At 45.8% G+C, this 24,054-nt stretch overlaps 1 protein-coding gene across 4 annotated transcripts in view; it reads left to right on the plus strand.

Annotated features, from left to right (window-relative positions):
- Positions 1–83: 83 nt before the first annotated feature.
- The window catches only part of NADK (NAD kinase), a 48,790-nt gene continuing 24,819 nt past the window's right edge, over positions 84–24,054 (plus strand). The window contains exons 1-3 of one of the 4 annotated variants that reach the window (XM_082230238.1): positions 84–216; positions 8,848–9,047; positions 23,832–23,915. In XM_082230238.1, the coding sequence (XP_082086364.1) occupies positions 8,866–9,047; positions 23,832–23,915 (266 nt within the window). In that variant the 5' untranslated portion in view covers positions 84–216; positions 8,848–8,865. Of the gene's footprint in view, positions 217–324; positions 348–427; positions 464–8,847; positions 9,048–13,243; positions 13,391–23,831; positions 23,916–24,054 lie in introns of those variants that run through there. The other 3 variants (XM_082230237.1, XM_082230236.1, XM_082230239.1) reach the window with 3 other exon arrangements.

Consider the following 24,054-nt stretch of genomic DNA (forward strand, 5'->3'; position numbering starts at 1 on the left):
CTCCCTGAGGGGAAGGAAGGAGGGACGGGCCGAGGAGGATGGAGGAGGTGCCTGGCGGGGGTTGCCGCTGCCGCCGTCGTTGCCGCTCTTGGCCACGCTCGCTGGGCTGGAGGAGTTGCCGGCCGGCGGCAGGCCTCTGAGGCCGGGGAGCGGGGGTTGGCCTCGCGCACCTGAGGAGGAGGCGGAGGCGGGGCCGCTTGGCGCGCGAGTGAGAAAGTGAGTGACGGGAGGCGGAGGGGGCGGGGCCGGAGGGCAGGGTTCGGAGGAGGAGGGGGCGCCCCACTCGAGAGGGGGCGGGGGGGGAGCTCTGTGAGGAAGGTGCAAGAGGAGGGGAAGGGGGCATGGAGGTGAGGCAAGAAAGGCAGGAGGAGAAGGGGAGGGGCCGGCGCAGGCAGAAATGGGGCTGTGGGGCAGGAGGGGCTGGAGAGTGAGAAAGGAAAGCGGCATGGGGCAGGAGGGGCTGGTGAGTGCGGGATATGGGGCAGGAGTGGGTGGGGGGTATGGGGCAGGAAGGGTGGGATGGGGGGCCGTGGGGCAGGAGAGGCTGGTTAGTCTGGGAGGATATGGGGCATGAGGGGTGGAGTGGGGTGTGGGGGGTATGGGGTAGGAGCGGGTGGTGAGTGGGAGTATGGGGCAGGAGAGGCTAGTTAGTCTGGGAGGATATGGGGCTGGAGGGGTGGGGTGGGGGTATGGGGCAAGAAGGGCTGATGAGAAAGTAAATGACAGGAGGCACTGGTGAGCGTGTGGGGATATGGGGCAGGTGGGGGTGGGGGCGTTATGAGGCAGGAGGGGCTGGTGAGTGTGGGAGTATGGGGCAGGATGAGTGTAGGGTGTTGGGGGTATGGGGCAGGAGGGGGTCGGATGTGGGGAGTATGGGACAGGAGGGGCTGGTGAATGTAGTGGGATATGGGGCAGGAGGGTTGGTGAGTGTAGCAGAGGTATAGGGCTGGAGTAGTGAGGGGCTAGTGAGCGAGAGAAAGGAAAATGGAAGTATGGGGCAGGAGAGTGGGTGTGTGTGAATTAGGAGGGGATGAGAGGAAAGGTGGCAGGGTGCGAGAGAAGTGGGTGTAAGGGGCAAGAGGGGGCAGGGATGAAGAAAAGTCATGGGGTTGGTGAGAGAGAAAATGGGGGTATGGGGCTGGAGGACCATGAGGGATTAGAAGGGGGAAACGAGATAAGCAACAAATGATGAACACTGACAGGGAGTATGACAGAATAAGGAGAAAAAGAAAATGGGGAGAGATCTTACACCGCAGGATATGTGGGTGCAGGTGGGAACTTCTAGACAGTTTGGGATGGGGATTTGAAGATGGAGTGGAGCTGAGGGATGAACTTGGATGTTGAAGAAACTTGAGTTTTATCTAAATTTAACTTTTGGCACTATTGGGTGGATTTTTCATTGTTACATAAATCAAGAGAAGTGGAAAAGAGCCACACAACTGTATTTAACTATGTTTTCTAGTCAGCTCAGTTTCTTTTCCCAACTTTTTGGCTCTTGATTTTTTTCCATTCCTGACATCTGTTGGCTGTGCCCATAGAGGGCTTGATAAGTTGAAGAACTGTTTTCTTGTTGTCTGCAAAAGCAGTAGGGTCTTGTGACAAAATACATCAGTTTTTGTTGGTAAATGTCAGTTCAAAGATGGAAATTTGTCAGATTTTTTTCATTTTGACAAGGGTGCAAGTTTTACAGAAAGGCAAAGTAAAAATGGTGACAAATTATCAGCATTTCACAAGTGTTCAGACCTGTCCTCCTTGGTAATGGCATAATAATGTTTGGTTGGTTGGTTGCATTAAATGTCTAAACAAACCCACAGATGTATCCAAAATTCATTATTGGCTTATTGCTCATGGTTCGTTTGGAAAAAACAAATCATGAGCCTAGGTGTGGACAAAACATGGTTAAATCAAACCATTGTTTAGCTTCTGGCAGTATGGTCGTGATTTTCTCCCTGTGCGCTAGTACGCTTGCTCATGCATGGTAAGCCATAGTTGGATTTTGAGTTACAAGCAAACTGGGTTGGGGTTCTTTTCAGATATTAAGCCAAACCATGGTTAAGGAAACCTAGTGATGGTTCGGCATGATGTCTGAACAGGCAAACATTGTTTGTGATCAGATAGTAAACCAGAATTGAAAACCATGGTTTGTGCTAGGTTTGTGTGGTTACTCCTTTGATAAACATATTTACAGCCTGTGGAGCAAACTGAATTTATTTCAAGGGTGGCTTGCCTGTTGGGCAGCCCAAACCATGGTTTTGCCTGCATACTGCTCATTTGATTTTCATCCTCAGAGCACACCTTCTATTGTATAACTAACTCCAGACATAGTACTTTGACTACTTTGCCAATTCAGACATTACATCAAACCATTGTTAGCAAAACTATTCTAACTCTATAAATTATATCCATTTCTAACCAAGATGTGATAAGATGTTCAAACAGAGCCACTGACTTGCTTTTGAGATCACTAAGTGGACTTTGGGAGTCACACTTCATCTTCAAATAGGAGAACCAACCCTTTTCTCCTTTGCACCATTCTGGCTTCTAAAGTTTGCAAAACATCAGTGGTTACATGAATTTAGAAGCCCTGATGCTCTTAAGACAACAACACTGGAACACATTTTGGGAAGTTACTTAATTTGAGGAAGGGCAGCCTGAAACCTAGGTCTTGTGTTTTCTGGACTATTGACAGCAATGTTTCCTGTTTCTTATCTCTTATGTAAGAGTTCAGTAAACTGGCAGCAGGAACAGGAAATTTTGAGTCTGCAATGCATTCAGAAAAATTGTTTCTGTCGTGCATTTGGAATATACAAATAGCATGGTCCAGCAAATCCAAAACTTTACTTTAGTTCTTTAAGACCAGCAGTGGTGTCTGGTGCCCATTGGGTCTGGTAGGGCAGTAGGCAGGGAGACCAACAGTAGGTGGCGCCGGAGTTAACGGCAAACAGAACCACTGTCTGACTGATTATAAGAAGACAGGCAGGTGAGGACTGGCTGAGGGCAGATTGAGGCTGGTGAGGCAGTGCCCCATTTGCCCTCATGGAGCAGCCTCCCCTGAGGACCTGAGATCAAGTTCCGCCTTTGCTGAAATGTTACAGGTGACCTCAATGTTGTGTTTATTTCAGCTCGCTCTCAGTGTAAGGTCAAATGTAGTGAAGTCTTGAAAGTGTGGTTTAAGCTAAATTACTGTGATAGAGAGAGAGAGAGACATGGAAAGAATAAAATAAAAAAGTGTATTTTAGCTCGCATTCTCATATTCTGTGTGCTGAAAAGGGAAAATGTTTGGGTTCCTGAGAAGTAGTGTGTTAACTACTGAATAAAACATTTTATTTGCAAAAAGGGAGACTAAGAGCGAGATAAAGCGCTTTCTTGTTCTGCTTTCTGAATGCCCCACTGTCCTCTTGTGTTATATGAGTTATGGTGAGTTCTTAATTGTGTAATGTACAGGCCGACGTCGTACAGGGTAATCTAGTTCTTCTGGCCAATTAATGATGGCATGAGAAAATGGCTGTCAGAAATATTTTGAAGCCTCTATGTGGTGCTATAGTAAGTATATTATGTGACCTCCACTCTGCAGGCATAACCTGAACATCTTCGCTCATCAAGTGAAATTACTGAGGGAGAAAAATGACCTATTTCTTAACGCTTCTATATTTATTGTATTTCTATCACACCCTACCTTCAAGGAACTCAGGGTAGCCCAAATAATACTTCTCTCCCTCTCCCTTTTATCCTCACAGGAACTCTGTGAGTTAAGTTAGGCTAAGGAAGGCACAATGACTGACCTTAGGTCACTTCAGTGAGCTTTGAGACTCAGTGGGGATTTGAACGCAAGACTTTCTGAGTATAGTCTTATACTCTAACCCAGATGTTGGGAACATTTGGCCCTCCAGACATTGCTCCCATCGGCCCCACCATGCATGGTACTTGTAGTTCAGCAACATATGGGTTTCCTTAATGGCTCACTTTGTTGTTTTTCCAGGCAGCACCTGTTTGTTTTCTCCCCGCCCCCCTGGGTTTTTATTTGCTATTCTGTAAAGCATTCTGTAGAGTGAAGCTTCTGCATAAAGTTTCTTTTAGTAGGGTAGGAAGCCCTCTTTCTTCCACAAAGTCCTGTAGAACAGTAAAATAAGCCCTCTTTAGGTTGTTGGTCCTACAAACTGCTGTACAAATTGCACTTGGCAAAGAGCTGTCAATGCCTGCATTCTTGTCCTTCGTTTACAAAGTGGCATGACCCCCTTGTAGCATCAGGGAGCTAGTCTACTTGGGTGCAGCATCGCCCCAGTGCTTCTGCAGTACTCCTGTGTAATGCAGTATTGGGTTGAAGGCTACTCTGAAAGCTGGCTAGGCTTCATATAATTATATGTATAATTCTGGCCACATTTGTATGATGTCCTACCTGACATCATAGCCTGAAACTTTTCAAGGCTTTCCCCTCAGATGTTGCCTGCTCCTTGAACTTGGGAACCATCATGCAAAAGTTCGTTATGGTATCCGCAGAAATGTCCAAATGCATAGTGAGCAACAACTTTCCAAAATACATTGCAGAAGTATGAAAAGCAGAATTTGGAGGTGATCACCTCTCCACTTGAGCATAAAGCCATTTCCAATATATAGCCATCAGAGAACTACTTCATTAGACTCTTTACCAGACAGGGATGAGGAACATCTGTGGCCCTCCAGATGTTGCATGACTCCCAGCATCCATCAACTCCCGCCAGCATGCTCAGCAGTCAGAAATTATGGGAGTCATGGTTCAGTCACATCTGATCAGCGCCTGGTACACCAGAGTTTGTTTTTTGGCAGTCTCAGAAAAATTAACATGATACGCCTCTTTAAGGGACAAATAAAAAAGAAGCCTTTATTGACTTTGCAGCAGGGATGCCTGTCCTCAGCGGAACCCCCGGCAGGTGCTCTCTGAGTTAACAACATACCCTCCAACGTTTCTCCAGTTAATATAGGGGTGTCCCATTCCATAATGATAATTTTACTATTTATATCCCACACATCTTATTGGGTTGCCCCAGCAACTGTGGGCAGCTTCCTACATACATAAAAACATAAAACATTTTTAAAAACCTTCCCTATGCAGGATAGCCTTCAGACAGCTCTGGGGTTGGATAACTCCATATCCTCCAACATTTCTCCAATGAAAATAGGGACATATTAAGGGAAAGTGGTACATTCTGGGATCAAATAATAAACTGGGACGGCTTCTCTAAATCAGGGAAAATAGGGACACTTGGAGGGTCTGGTTAGGAGAGGACCAGTGGGGCCTCTCTTTCTTGTCCTACAAGTGGACTTGGAGCCCTTTTTCTTGGTTTGGGGGCTGCTTTGTTTTGATGACCCTGTGAAGTAACAGATTAACCCATAAGGCAGGGCTCACCAACCTTTTTGGACCAGTGGGCACATTTTGAAGTTTGAGCATGTGCTAGGAGCCCCAGTCACAACATGCCTGCTGTAGCAGGTGGCAAAACATAAACATTAGAGAGATAGCCATTCCCAATAGCCTTTTGTTTACCATGGGAAGACAGCTATGTCCTGCAAGTCTTCCTTGTGGGGGTCACAAACTGCTGATTTTACTTGCAGACACACACACACAGGCTGTTGCTAATAATAATAATAATAATAATAATAATAATAATAATAATTTATACTCCACCCACCTGACTGGGTTGCCCAAGGCACTCTGGGTGGCTTCCAACATAAAAACTAAATATCAAGGATTAAAAAGCAATCTAGGAACAGGAAGTGTTTCTCAGTAACAGGATAAATATACAAGGTGTCCACACTTCACTTACTCTCATTTCACAGAAATCTCTTAGAAAGTACCTGCACTTTTTGCCCCATAACTTGCTTTCTAGCAGAGCTGGAGACTTTTTAAAAAATGAAAGCTCAGAGTTTGAGGCACCAGTGAAAGCCTTTGTGGATGCTGGGCTGGTGACCTCTGCTATAAGGTGTGGTTAAAATTTGATTAGCTTTCCCTGGTTTAATTTTTGTACATGTACCACCTTCCTTTCTCCTTTGATTTCTTTGAGCTGTAGCCAACTAACATCTACTTGCAGCAGTAGACCCATTGAAATTAATGGACCCAAGTTAGCCATGTCTGTTAATGTCAATAGATCTACTATCATTGGATAAAAATGTCACTGTGCCAATACATTTTTATTGTATTGGTTTTTTGGGGTTTTTTAAGCCATGGAACTATAGTCAACACTTCCCCAACCCCCCCAAAAAAACCCCTAGTATCTGGAGGGCCACAAGAACATCTGGAGAGCCACAAACATTCTCACTCCTGGCAACGCAGAATATGTGCTCTTGTTGCAAAGTTGACACTAAAGAAAAGCTTTAACCCACTGGAGTGGCTTCATTTTATTGTGATTTACATACGGTGTGTGTGTGTTTTCTTACCATAATTTGTAGCTTCAAAAGGCCACTGGCTCAATATATTTTGCGCAAGTAGCACAGAGCGCCTATTTGTTGTTTTTAAGAAGCCCACGATAGTTATTTCACAAATTATGAGGATGAAACAAGCCATTACAGAACTGCTGACATGAGCTGGAATCACTTCATGGTTAAGCTGTGTGATGACGAAGAAGCAGAAGAAGAAGAGGAGGAGCAAACATTGAAATAATAATACTTTTGCCTCACCTGCTAACATAATGCAATATATTCCACTCAGGCGTAGCACGGTTTTGCTTGCATTTAAACATACCTTGGCTGCTGCTGCCTTTTCCTTTTTCAAAGTATTCATAAGGCTGTACAGTACTTCTCAGTCTGTATTGGAGAGGGACCAATCAGAAGGAGGTCAGTTGGTTAAATAAAATGGCAGAAATGCTTTAAAAGCTTGAAATGCGCCAATCTCAATGAGGCTAGCACCTGTGTGTGGTCTGACAGTTTCAGAAGGCTTATAGCCGAGACCGAAATCCATGTGCTCTTTTAATAGTCAGAATTTCCACTGCCTCCACCCCTTTTTTATTACACATTGTAGATTTTTGTATCCACTTCCCCATTTCAAGAGCTTGACCCAAGTAATGCCTTTTAAAATGAAGACTCGAAGGAGAGTCGCTTGGAAACGAGAAGATACAGGCTAGGAGGCAATGAATTCTCTGCATTTTAGCTGAAGTGCACTGGTGCCCCATAGAGATTAAAGAAGAAGAAGAAAATATCTTAAGCCATACATGCGCCAACACTCCCGGCAACACTCAGCCTTAGTTATTACTTTATTTATAACCCACCTTTTCCTCCAAACAGCTTAACATACATGGTGCTCCCTCTCCCCATTTTATCCCCACAACAACCCTGTGGGCCAGGTAGGGTAGGCCGAGAGGCAGCGACTGGCTCAAGGTCACACAGAGAGCCTCATGGCTGAGTGGGCATTTGAACCCTGGCCTACCAAGTCATAGTCCAGCACACTAACCATTGCACCACTTTGGCATCTCCTTAAGGAGAAGAGGGACATGTTCTGCCTCCATGGTCAGAGGCACTATCCCTTTGCATACCAGTTGTAGGGAATCTCAACTGGAGATGGTGGCTGTTGTGCTCAAGTCCTGCTTGCGTGTTTCCCAGAAGCATCGCGCTGGCCACTTCTTTGAGAACAGGATGCTGCACTGGATGGGCCTTTGGCCTGATCCAGTAGGCCTCTTGTGTGTATATATAGGCAGGCGACCTAGCGAAGGTGTGAATCGTTACCCTCCTTGTGTAACATCCAGCCAGGCACAGCATCCCTATAACGAGAGAGAGACCCAGAAAACCAGAGGGAGGCTTGCTTTCACACACAAAAAATATGTAAATTGGCCAACCAGCTCAGAAGGCATCAGGAACGCCTTGTACCCTTTTCTCATAAACTGTTTTAGGAAACTCAGGGCTGTGTTTGGTGAAGCAAGGGCTGAAATGTATACAAAGCTGTAATAAAAAATGTAATTGATATGAATCCGGTTGCGCTCAAGTTGCATTGGGGTGAGAAGGGATGCGGTGAAGGGAGGGAGATGATTTGACAGCAGGCAGAGCTCTATCCAGCCAGGCGAGCAAGAAGAAACATTATCAGAGTTCGATGACACAGCCAAGCAAAAGCACTTGAGCTGAGCCAGTGAGGGGTGTGGCCGGGGAAGAGTCCTGAGGGCCAGATGGAGATGCCTGGAGGGCCACATTCAACCCCTAGACTGAAGGTTTACCCAGCAGTGCCTTAAGGCCTCATGGAGGATACAAAACTATACAGTGGTACCTCGGGTTACAGACACTTCAGGTTACAGATGCTTGGCAGGGGGTTGGACTCGATGGCCCTTGTGGTCTCTTCCAACTCTATGATTCTATGGGTTACAAACTCCGCTAACCAGGAAGTGGTTGCTCCAGGTTGAGAACTTTGCCCCAGGATAAGAACGGAAATCATGTGCCAGTGGTGCAGCGGTAACAGGAGGCCCCATTAGTGAAAGCGCACCTCGCGTTAAGAACCGTTTCAGGTTAAGAATGGACCTCTGGAATGAATTAAGTTCTTAACCCAAGGTACCACTGTATTCTAATATGATGTGTTCGTGGCATGATTAGTACAGGTGGCTGTGCTCAGAGCGGACCCATCTGAAATCACTGGACCTAAGTTAGTCCTTGTTGCAAATTTCAGTGCGTCTACTCCAAGTGGGACTAATGTTGGATGCATCCTGGAGGCAGCATATCTCTGGGTACCCAATCAAGGGCTGGATCCATGTGTTTGAGAAAGACTCTTGCTACGAAACTGAATGCTGGGTTAGCTGGTCCTTGGGCTTCCATCCAGCAAAGTAGCTATTCTGTGCGTCTTGACCTGTCATTGGTTTTGAAACCTAACATTCACCTGAACCCTGCTTTTTTTCTTCCCAGGAAAGTTATTTTCTGAGGATGGAGATGGAGCCAGAAGCCTTCAGCCCTGGCGGGGACAATGCCAGCTCAGACTCCACCTGCTACCAATGCTCCTCATGTCGGGCCGACGAGGAGCGGAGCTGCGCCAACTCCATGCGTGGGCGGGCCAAGACGCGCAGCTTGTCTGCATCTCCGGCCCTAGGCAGCACCAAAGAATTCAGGTATGAAGCCAGAGGCACTGAATTGACTCACGTAAATCTATGCCATCTGCTGGCCGCTAAGCTACATTTGTGCATGTGTGCCAGAGGTTGCCCATTGTCAGAACTCCCATAACTTTCTGACGGTAGGAAAGGAACCCTGGGAATCATCTCCTGAACATCTGAAGATCTTTGCCCTTTGTTAACAGGGATGTCTGTGCAACAAGATCCTGTCCAAACACTGAGAGAGGTGGTATTTTATTTTATTTTTAATATTTCTGTACCATTTATATTAAAAGATCTCTCAGAGCGGTTTGTAAATGTTTTGTAAAAAAAAGAAAGAAAGCATATTTAAAACAATATAAGATAGAGAAACCAAATTGCAAAGTCCTATGGCAGAAAAGTTACAGGGAAATGTCAAGCAATTAAATCGGGTTTTCTTCTCTTATAACACTAGACCTCACAGACATCCAGTGAAGCTGAATGTTGGGAGATACAGAACAGATAAAAGAAAGGGCTTCTTCACACAGCACATAGTTCAGCTATGGATGCCCACTAACTTGGATAGCTTTTTAAAAGAATTGGGCAAATTCATGGAGGTTAGGACTATCAACGGTTACCAGCTATGATGGTTATGTTCTGGCTCTATGGTTAGATTGCTTCTTGTGCTTGAATCCTGCTTGTAGGTTTCCTAGAGGCATCTGGTGAGAGCAGGATGCAGGATTAGATGGGCCAATAGCCTGGTGCAGGAAGTTCTTATGTTCTTACTAAACAATGAAGGCATCCAATAGTTTGTGCCTCTTGAAGAATGGAGAGGAAGGCATTCCAGAAGTAAGGGACCACCACAAAGAAGGCCCTGCTTACATGCTTCTGCCAGATGTCTCTGTAGGTCATGGCTTCGCAAGGCCTCTGATTATCTTTGTGATCTACTCAGCCGGTATCAGGGAAGCCTGTCCTTTAGGTAATCTGGTCCCAAGTTGTTCAAAGCTTTATTTGTTCATAACAAAATATTGGATTGCTCAATAGGCTAACAGGCAGTCTGTGCAGTTCTTTCAACACTGGTTCTTTCAACACATATGCATTACAAGAGGCTCCAGGTCAGTATCCTAGCTGCTGCAGTTTGCACCAGCTGAAGTTTCCAAGCCTCAATGGTAGCCCCATATAGAGCTCATTATGAGAATCTAATTGCAAGGTGCCAATGTATGTATCATAGTGGTCAGGCTATCCCCATCCAGGATAGGCATACTAACCATAGGTGGCAATATGTGCTCCTTGCTGTTTGAGACAATGTGTGTCCCAAGTGACAACGCTGAATCTAGGAGGACGCCCCCACCCAAACTACATACCCATTCAGGATACGCAAACTTCCAAATCTGGGAAACCAGTTACCCACAGAGCCTCCACCACCCAGCTCTTCCCTGCAGACAAGCCCCAGTTCAGGTCATGCACAGCCTCTCCTGATTCAGATGTTGCCCAGAAATAGAACTGGATGTCATCAGCATATTTCTGGCACCTCGCCAAAAAAATAAATAAATCTCCTAATGACTGCTCTGAGTGGTTGGTCCAATAGGTGTTAAATAGCATTGGAGAAAAGTTGGTTCCCCCTGCAGCACCCCGCAGTACCCTTTGTCAAAAGATCACAAGGTGGCCCAGAACCTAGAACATAACGAACAGTGTGTGTCAGTGTACAACATAATAGCCTTATATAGCAAAACAATTAAAAGTTAATAGTAATAAGCAGTGAATGTAGGACACTGGTCACGTAATGCATACTTACTAAGCAGCAGTGTCAACTTTTACACAGTATCGTCCTGTCAATCTGGAGTGCAATAACATCAGTTATTACCTCTTTTTTGGGGGGTGCAACTATAAAGCAGCATATCTAAAGCAGTATATCTAACAACAGCCTTCTGAAAAATAAGTGAGCAGGCAAATCAGTAGCAGGCTATCTAAACTGTATAAAGTACAGTGGTGCCTCGCAAGATGAATGCCTCGCAAGACGGAAAACTCGCTAGACGAAAGAGTTTTCCGTTTTGGAGGTGCTTCGTAAAACGAATTTCCTATGGGCTTGCTTCGCAAGACGACAATGTCTTGCGAGTTCCTGCTGGTTTTTTCCCCTCCCCCCCTTTTTCTAAGCCGCTAAGCCGCTTCTCAGCTGATCCGATCAGCACTTCATTAAATCTGGCCCTCTTTGAAAAAAGTTTGGACACCCCTGATCTATCTCATCTCCGGGAAGGGTTGAGAATTTCACCTATCTGAAATCTGGAGAGACACTTCCAGTCAGTGCAGCACTGAGCTAGATGGACCAATGGCTTGACTCAGTATAAGACAGCTTCCTATAACATTAATAGTGATGTCGTTGTTGTTGATGATGATGATAATGATAGTGTTGCATGCTACCCCAGTCTCTGAGCAGTGTGAAATTTCAGGGATTCCAGATGCCTACCCAGGGTTCGTGTTTGCTTTGGAAAGAGGCACAGCAGAGGCAGTGGTGCATTAGTGATATATGGTTTATTTAAACACATGTACAACCTGAATCTGCAATGGAGAGGTTCACAGCATTAACTCCCCAAGATGGTCTTGCTTCTCCCATAGCCACAGCCCTGGATTCCAGCAGAAATCAGACCTGTTTCTCTCTGCTTCTCCAGCCTACCACTTTTGCATCCAGCTTCAGCTGTGGCTTTTTGTCTTTCTAATTAACCAGGGAGGGATGCCCAACTATTAGCCCTCTGGTACAGAGCCACTGCCTTTGTTCCCTTAAGCAGTTACCTTTAGTGGGCCATTACCAGGACGCGGGTGGCGCTGTGGTCTAAACCACTGAACCTAGGGCTTGCTGATTGGAAGGTCGGTGGTTCGAATCCCCGTGACGGAGTGAGCTCCCATTGTTCGGACCCAGCTCCTGCCCACCTAGCAGTTAGAAAGCACATCAAAGTGCAAGTAGATAAATAGGTACCGCTCCGGCAGGAAGGTAAACGGCGTTTCCGTGCACTGCTCCGGTTCACCAGAAGTGGCTTAGTCATGCTGGCCACATGATCCGGAAGCTGTCTGCAGACAAACACCGGCTCCCTTGGCCAATAGAGCGAGATGAGCTCCGCAACCCCAGAGTGTCCGCGACTGGACCTAATGGTCAGAGGTACCTTTACCTTTACCAGGCTGGCCTAGCTATTCCAGCAGTTGAATCTGTGCTGGATCCAGAAGGATTGATTCATGTTTTGAGAATTATAGGTCTAAGATATAAAATAAATGTACCAGGCAAATACATATATAAATATATAAACCACATGTCTGAAACAGTACAGGAAAATAATCCTGAAGTCTTTTCGACTCTCCCCGTGACCTCAAATATTCCTCTGCTGTTTGGATGGAAATGGGAAAAGCCTCCCCATTGTCTCTGTGCTCACAAATCCTGCCTTAAGGGCACATTTGGGTATGAATAGGGTGAGCCTGTGACCTGGACTCAGGAATTAAGTATTTATCATCACAAAAGAATGGCCAGGCTCTCAAAGTAAACTCATCAACAGGTTTCTTCCAGTCAGGATTCTGCTGTAGATGGCCCCTTTTGTGATGTATGTATGATGTATTGGGGGGTGGTCTTGGGCTCCAGGGTGGGCAATTTCAAAAGTCTTTATAATGGGCTTGCACACCATTGTTCCGGGTTCCTCCTCCCCCCCTGCATCTGGTGAGTGAGCACCCTGTTGCAGCAGTTAATAAAGATCAGGCTTGCTAGCTGCTTTGCTTCTCAGTATTCTCTGGTTGGCCTCTGTTATTTTCTCCTACCGATAGAAAACCTACATAAGGATTCTTGGGTGCCCCATAACAGAAAAGGAGCAGGTTTTTTTCTTATAACAATTAGATTTTAACATTTGCTGGATCCAGGGATTAGAGGGGTCTGGCACACCCACACACTCATAACAACAATAATAATGAGCTTAAAGATAAAGTCTGTCTCACTGCATTCAAATGAGGCATCAGGAATTCTAGATTTCTTAAAATGAGAGCTGGAAAGTTTTTAAATAGCAGGCAGTTTTGTTTCCCCATTAAACAGAACCAACAGTTGTGTGGTCTCTTGAAGTAGCTTTTTGTGGTTTCAGCTGTATGGTGACTAATGATGGTGCAAAGGTAACTTGCCAGAGATTGCTTTGTTGCTCCACAGTATGCAAGTGCTGCCCATTTTCTATCTGATTTGCCAGACTTAATGACTGTGAAAGCTTGTCACGTGGACAACTGGGATTGCTGGTAATCTGTGCAGGGATCATTGCCCGGGTTGTCATCACAAGAAAGGAAGGTGCTGCTTGCTCGATCGCCAGAGTGCCTGCCTGCCTGCCTGTCACCTCTGTACAGCTTGAGACCATGGAGTTGCTTAGCAGGTAGAATTCTCTCTCTAGAGTAATAGACGATGGCTGCAATGTGGAGCTTAGAGCTTAAATGAAGGCAAGTTGAAGCTTGGATCTCTTAGGGTGGAAATCTTGATTGTGGGCCATTGCCTTGCAACATATCATCTCTTAACTTTTTAGCACATCCACCTTTGTCCTACCCTCTCTGTTTCCCTCTTGTCTTTGGTTCTCCTTTCTTCTTCCTCTGTCTCCCCGCTTATAATACGGTACTTTAGAGAAGGAAAAGGGGAGGACAATACTGTTGGTGCAACCCATTTTAGGTGCAATCTGGTCATCAGCTGAATCCCACTTGCTGAAAACCACTAATCTAGGGGAAGAAGGGTTTGTGTGCACATGTGTGCATATACTCTCCAGGGTTCTGCAGTGCTGGTTGTAGAAGGTATTTCCCCCCAACCAATGTAATCAGGTTGATGCTCTTTAAGGTAGAAATTGGCATCTGGCTGGCTTGCTCCAAATGTATTTCTTTACGTGGGGAAAAAGAAACAGAAAAGTAGATAGGAGAACCTGCAAGTGGGTGAAAGGCAGTACTGAAATTTGTGGTTGCAGCTGAGGGTGTAGGAGGTGGCTAGATAAGGGAGTGTCTTGTTTACCTTGAAAGTAAGTCTCACTCACTGTGTATAATGACACTGCTCCCTAGTAAGAGTGTTTTACAATTGCAGCCTTAGTTGCCTAACTTGAATATAACTTTATACTTGGAGAGGGATCAGGAAAGAGATTGTGGCCTGCCTTCACTCTTGGGTTAATTATTTAGTTATTTGCCCCTTAGCTTCTGGTCTCTCTTGTAAAAGTGTAATAGAAAGGTGCTCCTGCTGTCTTGTTGGGGCGGAAGGGAGTAGCAGGACAGTTTTTTTAAAAAAAATGATCTGATTTGTTCTAATCAAACCAGCTTAGCCACCTTTGCAACACCCAGTACAGTGGTGCCTCGCAAGACGAAATTAATTCGTTCCGCGAGTTTTGTCGTCTTGCGATTTTTTTTGTCTTGCGAAGCACGGTGTCGGGAAAGTTTTGGAAAAGCTTCAAAAATCACCGAAGTCTTTAAAAACCTCAAAAAAGGCTACCACACCGCGTTCTATGAGTTGCTCCTCGAAGTCAAGTCGCAACTGTATTAACGGCGTTAAGAAAAAGGAAACAAACTTGCAAGACATTTCCGTCTTGCGAAGCAAGCCCATAGGGAAAATCGTCTTGCGAAGCAGCTCAAAAAACAAAAAACCCTTTCGTCTTGCTAGTTTTTTGTCTTGCGAGGCATTCGTCTTGCGAGGTACCACTGTACATTAAATCTAAGTGAATCTTGCTAGCTGGCACCTTGCAAAATAATCTGTTTTTCTTTTTGCCTTGAGGTGACACGACTTGTGTCTTTTCCTTTAGTACCTAAATTGCAGGTTGCCAGACTGAGCCTTCGTCCTGGCATGAGTGAACTCACGTTTCATAGAATTGTAGAGTTGGAAAGGGACACTGAGGGTCATCTAGTCCAACTCTCTGTAATGCAGGAATCTTAACCAAAGCATCCAAGACATATGGCCATCCAACTTCTGCTTTAAAACCTCCAAAGAGAGGTAGTCCACCACCTCCTGAGGAAGTCAGCTCCAGTGTCAAAACAGCTCTTACTGTCAGAAAGTTCTTCCTGATGTTTAGATGGAATCTCCTTTTTTGTAACTTGAAGACATTGCTTCGAGACCTACCCTCCAGAGTAGGAGAAAACAAGCTTGCTCCATCCTTCATGTGACAGCTCTTAAGATATTTGAAGATGGCTATCATATCTCCAGCCAGTCTCCTCTTTTCCAGGCTAAACATCCCCAGCTCCTTCAACCATACCTCATAAGGCTTTGTTTTCCAGACCCTTGGTCATCTTGGTCGCCCTCCTGTGCACACGTTCCAGCTTGTCACTGAACACACTACTCCAGGTGTGGTCTGACCAAGGCAGAATAGAGCGGTACAATTACTTCCCTTGATCCGGACACTATACTGCTGCTGCTGCAGCCTGGGCGTGCATTAGCTTTTTTTTGCTGCTGCATCACACTGTTGACTCATGCTCAGCTTGTGGTCTACTACGACCCCTAGATACTTTTCACATGTACTATTGACAATTCAGGCAGGGGCGTAGGAAGGGGGGACGGTGGGGGCGGGCCACCCCAGGTGTCATCCATGGGGAGGGGACAAAATCCCCCCTGGGCGGATCGCTGCCCCACCCCCCTGGGCACCAGTCGCTGCACCAGTTGCCTCCCTGGGTGCCAATCTCCCCCAAAGTGCGCCGATCACCGCACTGATCGCCCCCAATGGGCGCCAATCGTCCCCCTGGACGCCAATCACACCCAATGGGCGCTGATCACTGTGCTTATCGCCCCCCTGGGTGCTGATCACCACGCCGATTGCCTCCAATGGGCGCCGATTGCCATGCCGATTGCCCCCCTGGGTGGCTCGCCCTGACCCCCAGGTGCACGGCATGTGCACCGCTCCGGGTGCCTGAGCAGCTAGTTCCGCCGCTGAATCCAGGTGTTCCCCATCTTATATTTGTGCAGCTGGTTCTTTCAACCTAAGTGCAGAATTTTGCATTTGTCCCTATTGAAATTCATTTTGTGAGTTCTCCAATCTGTTAACGTAATTTTGAATCCCTATTGTGTCTTCTGTGACATTAGCGCTCTCTCCCAGTTTGGTGTCATTTGCAGATTTGATAATTGCCCGCTCTATTACTTCATCCAAATCGTCTATAAAGACATTGAACAACAACAGGCCCAGGACAAAACCCTGCAGGTCTTAAACTGCATCTTGGAGCAGTTGCTTCTGTACAGAGTTAGGGTACATATAGATGCACTTCAGTTTAGCTGTTGAGGAGAGACGTGAGGGCCTGTTACTTTAGCACTGTTCCCTTTTATGGATGTGTGTGACGATGTACCTTGTCACTTGATGGTTTTCAGCATAAAACAGTATAAAATATTCATTTAAACATAGCAATAAAAACAGACTTTAAAGCAGTAAACACTTTGTATTCAGCAATTCCTACCCAGAATAAACCATTGAAATTAATGGGCCAAAGTTATTTATGTATTGTTAAGTTCTCCTTTCTCCACGGTGGCGTACAGCGACAACTAAAAGCATTATATATATATGTGTGTGTGTGCAGGTTTTGGTGTCTTCGGGTGTCTTCCCGTGTAAGAGTCGGGGTGTCTGTGCGACGTTTCGACGAGGTCTCACTCGTCATCTTCAGGCTGGTGCTTTCGGCTTCTTGTTACTGGAACAGAGCAGAGTCTGGTGTTTGAGTTCCTATAAATACTGTTGAGGGGTGTGGTGTATAGCCTCCAACGTTCTGGGCAGAGAGGAAGTTCCTAGATTAGTGTGCCTTTTCTTCTTTTGTTCCTTAATTACTTGTAATCAATAATTACTTGTAATTAATTTTTGTTCCTTAATTACTTGTAATTAATTACTTCTTTTGTTCCTTAATTACTTGTAATCAAGTAATTAAGGAACAAAAGAAGAAAAGGCACACTAATCTAGGAACTTCCTCTCTGCCCAGAACGTTGGAGGCTATACACCACACCCCTCAACAGTATTTATAGGAACTCAAACACCAGACTCTGCTCTGTTCCAGTAACAAGAAGCCGAAAGCACCAGCCTGAAGATGACGAGTGAGACCTCGTCGAAACGTCGCACAGACACCCCGACTCTTACACGGGAAGACACCCGAAGACACCAAAACCTGCATTCCTATACCCGTGAAAATCTACGAAAGCAAATATGTGTGTGTGTGTGTATATATATGTGTGTGTGTGTGTATATATATATATATGTGTGTGTGTGTGTGTATAGAGAGAGAGAGAGAGAACCAAGCAACCCTATCAAAATCAGCAGGTAGATTAGGCAGAGAGTTGGCAATTGGCCCAAAGTATCACCCAGGGAGATTCATGGCCAAGTGGGGTTTTGAACCCAGGTCCTAGTGAGACACTAGCCACTACACCGCTGGCTTAGCCACCCCTGTTAGGCCAATAGCTCCCACTGCCATCCTTCAGGGTGAACAAACTGGGCTGAGGAGAGCTAGAACTTGCTCAGCTCTTACAAAGCTAGTAAAAATAAAAATAAGATCAAATCACAGAGTAGGTAACATTTGTGAAGTTATTTACACAGCTGCCTTAAAGCCCATTGTCCCTGTTCTAAAACTCCCCCCCCCCCATAGGAAAGCATAGATTCTCAGAGTGCTGCATCCACTAATAATTCTGTGAGATCGGCTAGGCTAAGAGGCAGTGGCCAGGCCAAAGCCACCCAGTGGGCTTCATGGCCAAGTGGGTATTGCAACCCTGGTTCTCCTACATCTTAGTCTCACACTCTAACCACTACACTGGCTCTGAATCTGGAGGTCATTTGGGCTGTGGCAATACATGAATGTCGAGATGAGGATGCAGGCAGAGTCGATTTGAAGTTGCTAAAGTTCATGGGACTGTTTAGTCACTGTTCTAGGTACCCGTGATGATGGGGATTACTGCTTAAGTAATGATGACATGGTTATTGCTATAAATACTCAGAAGCCATAACCATGCCACTGTTACCTAAGGAGTAATCTCTGATGATCTTCCTTGGGTGATGATTAGAAATAATGATGTTACTGCTTTCATCAGTGATTAAGAAAAAATGTTTTTACATCCTGTAGTGGAGGTAACACGATTTTACCTTATGACCAGGTTTTATTTATTGAACAAGATTTATATACCACTTGATCGTAATAAAACTTCAAAGCAGTTTACAGAAAGAATAAAGCAACACAATGATTGGGGGGAAAACAGATAAAAACAACTATTTAAAACATTTTTAAAATGGTTAAAATCAATGATGAGCTAAAAAGAGATTAAAAGCATGTCAGTATTCTACAGGTTTGGATAGCCTTGCCTAAACAAAAATGTTTTCAGCAGGTGCCTAAGAAGGCGTCTGCCTGATGTCAATAGGCAGGGAGTTCCGCAGTGTGGGTGTGTTGCCACTGCTTGTTGGCATGCTCACATTTTCAAAGGGCAGATATTGTTACTGGACACAGCATTCTGAGAATCTATGCTTTTGTTCAGTGGAAAAAGAGATAGTTTTAAAGGATGCAGAAGTCTTGAGAATCTGTGCTTTGATTTAGAAACAATTATGAAGCATGCAATACTCTGAGAATCTATGTTTTCATTCAGGAAAAAAATTGGTGTTTTAGAAGAGGAGCCATGGGCTTTAAGGCATTCTTGTAGATAAGCTCGCAAAAGTTACCTAGTCTGTGATTTTATTTTACTTTTATTTTTAATTTGTTTGCTTGTTTGTACCCCGCCCATCTGGCTGGGCTTTCCCAGTCACTCTGGGCAGCTTCCAACAGAAGATTAAAAATACATTAAAACATTAGTCATTTAAAACTTCCCTAAACAGGGCTGCCTTCAGCTGTCTTCTAAGTGTCAGATAGTTGTTTTTTCTTTGACATCTGGTGGGAGGGCGTTCCACAGGGTGGGCACCACTACTGAGAAGGCCCTCTGCCTGGTTCCCTGTAACTTCGCTTCTCGCAGTGAGAGAACCACCAGAAGGCCCTCAGCGCTGGACCTCAGTGTCCGGGCAGAACGATGGGGGTGGAGACGCTCCTTCAGATATACTGGGCCAAGGTCGTTTAGCGCTTTAAAGGTCAGCACCAACACTTTGAATTGTGCTTGGAAATGTACTGGGAGCCAGTGTAGGTCTTTCAAGACTGATGTTATGTGATCTTGGCTTTCTGTCTTTCTAAGAGGTGGTATCCTACATTACCAATCATTAGCAAGGGAAGACTTGCCTCTTTCATGATCTCAGCAAGTTCCAACTCTCTTCAGCCCAGTTTCCTTGCCCTGGAGGATGGCAGTGGAAACTGTTGGCCTAGCTGAGGTGGCTAAGCCCATGGTGGTTCAAATCCCCACTTGGCCAAGGAACTCACTGGGTGTGACTTTGGGCCTTCTAAATGTTGTTGGACTCCATCTCCCATCAGCCCCAGCTAGCATGATTAGTGTGGTAGGGGATGATGGGAGTTGGAGTCTCAACTTCTGGAGGAGACCTTGTAGAGAGTGGCCTTAAACTTTCATAGAATCATAGAGTTGGAAGGGCCAGTGAGGCTCATCTAAGTCCAGCCCCCTGCAATACAGGAATCTCAACTAGATTATACATGACAGATGGCCTTCCAACTTCTGCTTCAAAACCTCAAAGGAAGGAGAGTCCACCACCTCTCTTAGGAGTCTTTCCTATTGTCGAACAGCTCTTGCCATTGGAAAGGTCTTCTGATGTTTAGTCAGAATCTCCTGTCTTGTAACATGAACCCATTGGTTCGGGTCCTAGTCTCAGGATCAGGAGAAAGCAAGCTTGCGCCATCCTCCATATCATAGCCCTTTAGATATTTGAAGATTGTGTGTGTGTGTGTATCTGTTTGTATCCTGTGGTGTCTATATTCATGCATTCATTTCACACTTTTCTGGAGGCAATGTTCGTTTGCCCCAGGTGATCAGGAAGGTGTGTTTTTATTTCTGAGACTTTCCTGGTCACCTGCCAAAGTGAATTTGCCTCCAGGCTGCCTGGTTGGGAAGCCAAGGAAGACCAGCCCTCTTATTTAGCTTGTTGCATTATGCCACGTAGGTGTGTTCTGGGCAGGAGGACTAGTAACTTGTGATGGCCGATTTGCGACAGTGCATTAGTCATGCATTTCTGAAAGCTGAGCTTGTGGCATATAATAATGTTGTACCTAAGAGAACTTAGGTTGAATAATGTTGAAACTAAGAGCATTTCTTGCAGTGAGGTGTCGGACCGTTCTGACAGGGCGTTCTTGGTGGTATTTTAATCTCCAGAAACTCAGCACACTGGGTCACATTGCTGAACACATCAAAAAGGACACACCAAAAATGCAGACTGGCACAGATACTTCTGGACAGAGCTGGTTCCAGACTTTAGGGGGCCGTTCACATGGTGCTGATGATCCGCCAACCAGGGCAGGTGTAGGATTAGTCCTGTGAAATCTACCCACCCCACAGATCCATGGAACCAGTAAAATATATAGATCTGTGGGCCTAAGCATTACATTTTGTGTCGCTTAAAAATGGATAACGCCTGCCGTTGATGGGAGCGGCGCTTGGCCCCCGTTCGAAAGCGTCACTGCTGAGAAGCATCCAGGGGCCCGCATTGCAGGGAAAGTGGAGAATGGCAGCATGGCTGAGTCTGACCAGCATGTGGGGCCCTCCCAAGGCCAGTTCCTGAGCTGGACAACTGCTGGCACCAACCCTACTCACGGAGGAAGTGGTTGTCAGCGTCCACACCACCTCTCTCGAAAGCACTGTTTGCATCGTAAACGTGGGAGACCGCAAGGAGCTCCCCCTGACCCCTCAGCAGTTGTCTTTCACTAATTAGCATCCCAACCAGGGCTGCTTGGGAGAACCCAGGGGTGGGAAACCACCCTCCAGAACTGCTAGAGGGAAAACACTCTGGCTTCTGATGCGTTTTGGAATTTCCTGACTGTGTTGTGCTTTGCTTTGCTTGCCTTGCCTTGCAACATCCGGGAAGTTCCACAGTGCTGTGGCGCCATCTCATGCCATGTTCAGTTTTACTGCTCAGTGCAGGGGTGGGGCTTAGAGGAAGAAGAAAGCTGGGGGATTCTGCTGTCCGTGGCAGGACTCCTGTACCAAACTGCTCTTCCACCTTCAGATCATGCCGCTCTACTGGGGACTGCGGCATAAGTGCAGCACCCTGCTGCCTTGGTATAGGTTTGCCTCCAATTTCAAAGAGGAAAATGGGTAATGTGACCTATTACCTCCAGGGTGTGTTAAAAGTTGCTGCTGTTTATGACTGTAACAGAAAATTGTAAAGTGGTACCTCGGGTTACATACACTTCAGGTTACAGACTCCGCTCACCCAGAAATAGTACCTCGGGTTAAGAACTTTGCTTCAGGATGAGAACAGAAATCGTGCTCCGGCGGCGCGGTGGCAGCGAGAGGCCCCATTAGCTAAAGTGGTGCTTCAGGTTAAGAACAGTTTCAGGTTAAGAACAGACATCCAGAATGAATTAAGTACTCAACCCGAGGTACCACTATATATATAAAAGAAACCCGTATTGCCACACTACCTCTTTTTTATCATAGGCCTGTAGTAGCTTATGCATTTGGCTTTGCTTCCTAGCCTGTTTGTGTGGCACAGTTTCATGGCACTTTAGAAGCTCAATTTTTGAGCTTCTGGTTTAAAAAGTGAAGAAGGAAGTTTCTAGCCCAATTGGGGGCCTTGTAAAAGAGTCGCACGACAGTTACTAGCCCACAATATTTTTTACTGCCCTGATGGGGAGGCAGGCTGGCAGAGGAGGGGCAGAAAGCTCTTTCCATGCTGCAGCAGCCCATTGCATTTTTTGTTCTGCCCCTGCTCCACCAGCCAGCTCATTCACCAGCCAGCAGTTTCTTGTTGCCTGCGGTGACCAGGCTAGTGCTTCGGTAACACATACGATTTGCTTGAAAGAGTGCAGGCCATGCCAGCAGAAATCTCAGAAGGCGAAAGGGGACTTGCTGAACAAAGTTTCCAGAGTTTGCGGAGGCTTCAAGCCCTATGATCCCTTATATAGTTAGGTAGAATAGATTGTGGAAAATAAGCATAACTGGGCAAATTGGTTCGATTTATTCAGGGTGAAAAACGCAGTGCATTTTTTTAGGGGGGAGTGGGATTGTCACAGAACTTGGATTGTCGTGGATGCATAATTTTAAAACACAATCATGTTAATTTTAAAACACAATCATGTTGTGTTTAAAAAACCAAGCCAACTAAGTTCTACTCAGAGTAGGCCCATTGAAACAAAGAACCTAAGTGAGTCCTGCCCATTAACTTCAGTGGATCTGTTCTGAGTGGGGCCATCATTGGATACAACCCGTAAGCATGGAAGATCCACCGTTGCGAATGTACGAAATGTCCCTCTCCAGCTCTAATGATATAATGCCATTCAGGCGGACTGTGTGAGTGTGTTAATGATTTACTTGTGCTAGGGAAATGTAGGATAGCTAAGGCGAAGTGCGTCTGTTAGTCATTCAAGATGCAGTTTGCATATTATGCAATTTGTAAGCTTCCTTCCCTTGCACAAATCACTCTGGAGGCTGTCATAGTTCGTCAAGGGACACGATACAATAACACCGCCCCCCCTTGTTACTGCTTCAGGGCTTCTAGCTCATATCCTGCACCAGGGAACTCAGTTCAGCTCCATTTGAGGAATCTTAGAAATGCTTTTTAGGAAACGAGGGCCATAGGAACCATTGAAGGGTGCTCATCAATGGTTCCTCTTCATCCTGGAGAAGAGTGACTAGTGGGGTGCCACAGGGTTCTGTCTTGGGCCCGGTCTTATTCAACATCTTTATCAACGACTTGGATGATGGACTCAAGGGCATCCTGATCAAATTTGCAGATGACACCAAACTGGGAGGGGTGGCTAACACCCCAGAGGACAGGATCACACTTCAAAACGACCTTGACAGATTAGAGAACTGGGCAAAAACAAACAAGATGAACTTTAACAGGGAGAAATGTAAAGTATTGCACTTGGGCAAAAAAAATGAGAGGCACAAATACAAGATGGGTGACACCTGGCTTGAGAGCAGTACATGTGAAAAGGATCTAGGAGTCTTGGTTGACCACAAACTTGACATGAGCCAACAGTGTGACGCGGCAGCTAAAAAAGCCAATGCAATTCTGGGCTGCATCAATAGGAGTATAGCATCTAGATCAAGGGAAGTAATAGTGCCACTGTATTCTGCTCTGGTCAGACCACACCTGGAGTACTGTGTCCAGTTCTGGGCACCACAATTCAAGAAGGACACTGACAAACTGGAACGTGTCCAGAGGAGGGCAACCAAAATGGTCAAAGGCCTGGAAACGATGCCTTATGAGGAACGGCTAAGGGAGCTGGGCATGTTTAGCCTGGAGAAGAGGAGGTTAAGGGGTGATATGATAGCCATGTTCAAATATATAAAAGGATGTCACATAGAGGAGGGAGAAAGGTTGTTTTCTGCTGCTCCAGAGAAGCGGACACGGAGCAATGGATCCAAACTACAAGAAAGAAGATTCCACCTAAACATTAGGAAGAACTTCCTGACAGTAAGAGCTGTTCGACAGTGGAATTTGCTGCCAAGGAGTGTGGTGGAGTCTCCTACTTTGGAGGTCTTTAAGCAGAGGCTTGACAACCATATGTCAGGAGTGCTCTGATGGTGTTTCCTGCTTGGCAGGGGGTTGGACTCGATGGCCCTTGTGGTCTCTTCCAACTCTATGATTCTATGATTCTATGATTCTATTCTATAGTTGAATATGAATCCTGTTTTATTATCATGATGCTTTTGTGCATGAAGTTGGGGCTACCTTAAAAAAAACGTGTTTTGAAAAGTCTCTCCAAGAACCTGAGATAATCCAGCAACTTAACTAAACTGTCTCCTTCTTCTTTCAGGAGGACGCGCTCCTTGCACGGACCATGCCCAGTGACCACATTTGGACCAAAAGCCTGCATGCTGCAGAATCCCAAAACTATCATGTAAGTGCCTCCGCCTTCGGGGAAAAGGTCCTGATCCCATTCATCTGATTCTCTGCTGTGAAATAATTAAACATATTCATTTATTCCCATACATACTTGTGTCTTCTTCAGCTGCATTCATTCATAGATTTGGCTGCCC

This window comes from Podarcis vaucheri (genome assembly GCF_965113315.1).
Source record: "Podarcis vaucheri genome assembly, chromosome: 7".
Lineage (NCBI taxonomy): Eukaryota > Metazoa > Chordata > Lepidosauria > Squamata > Lacertidae > Podarcis > Podarcis vaucheri.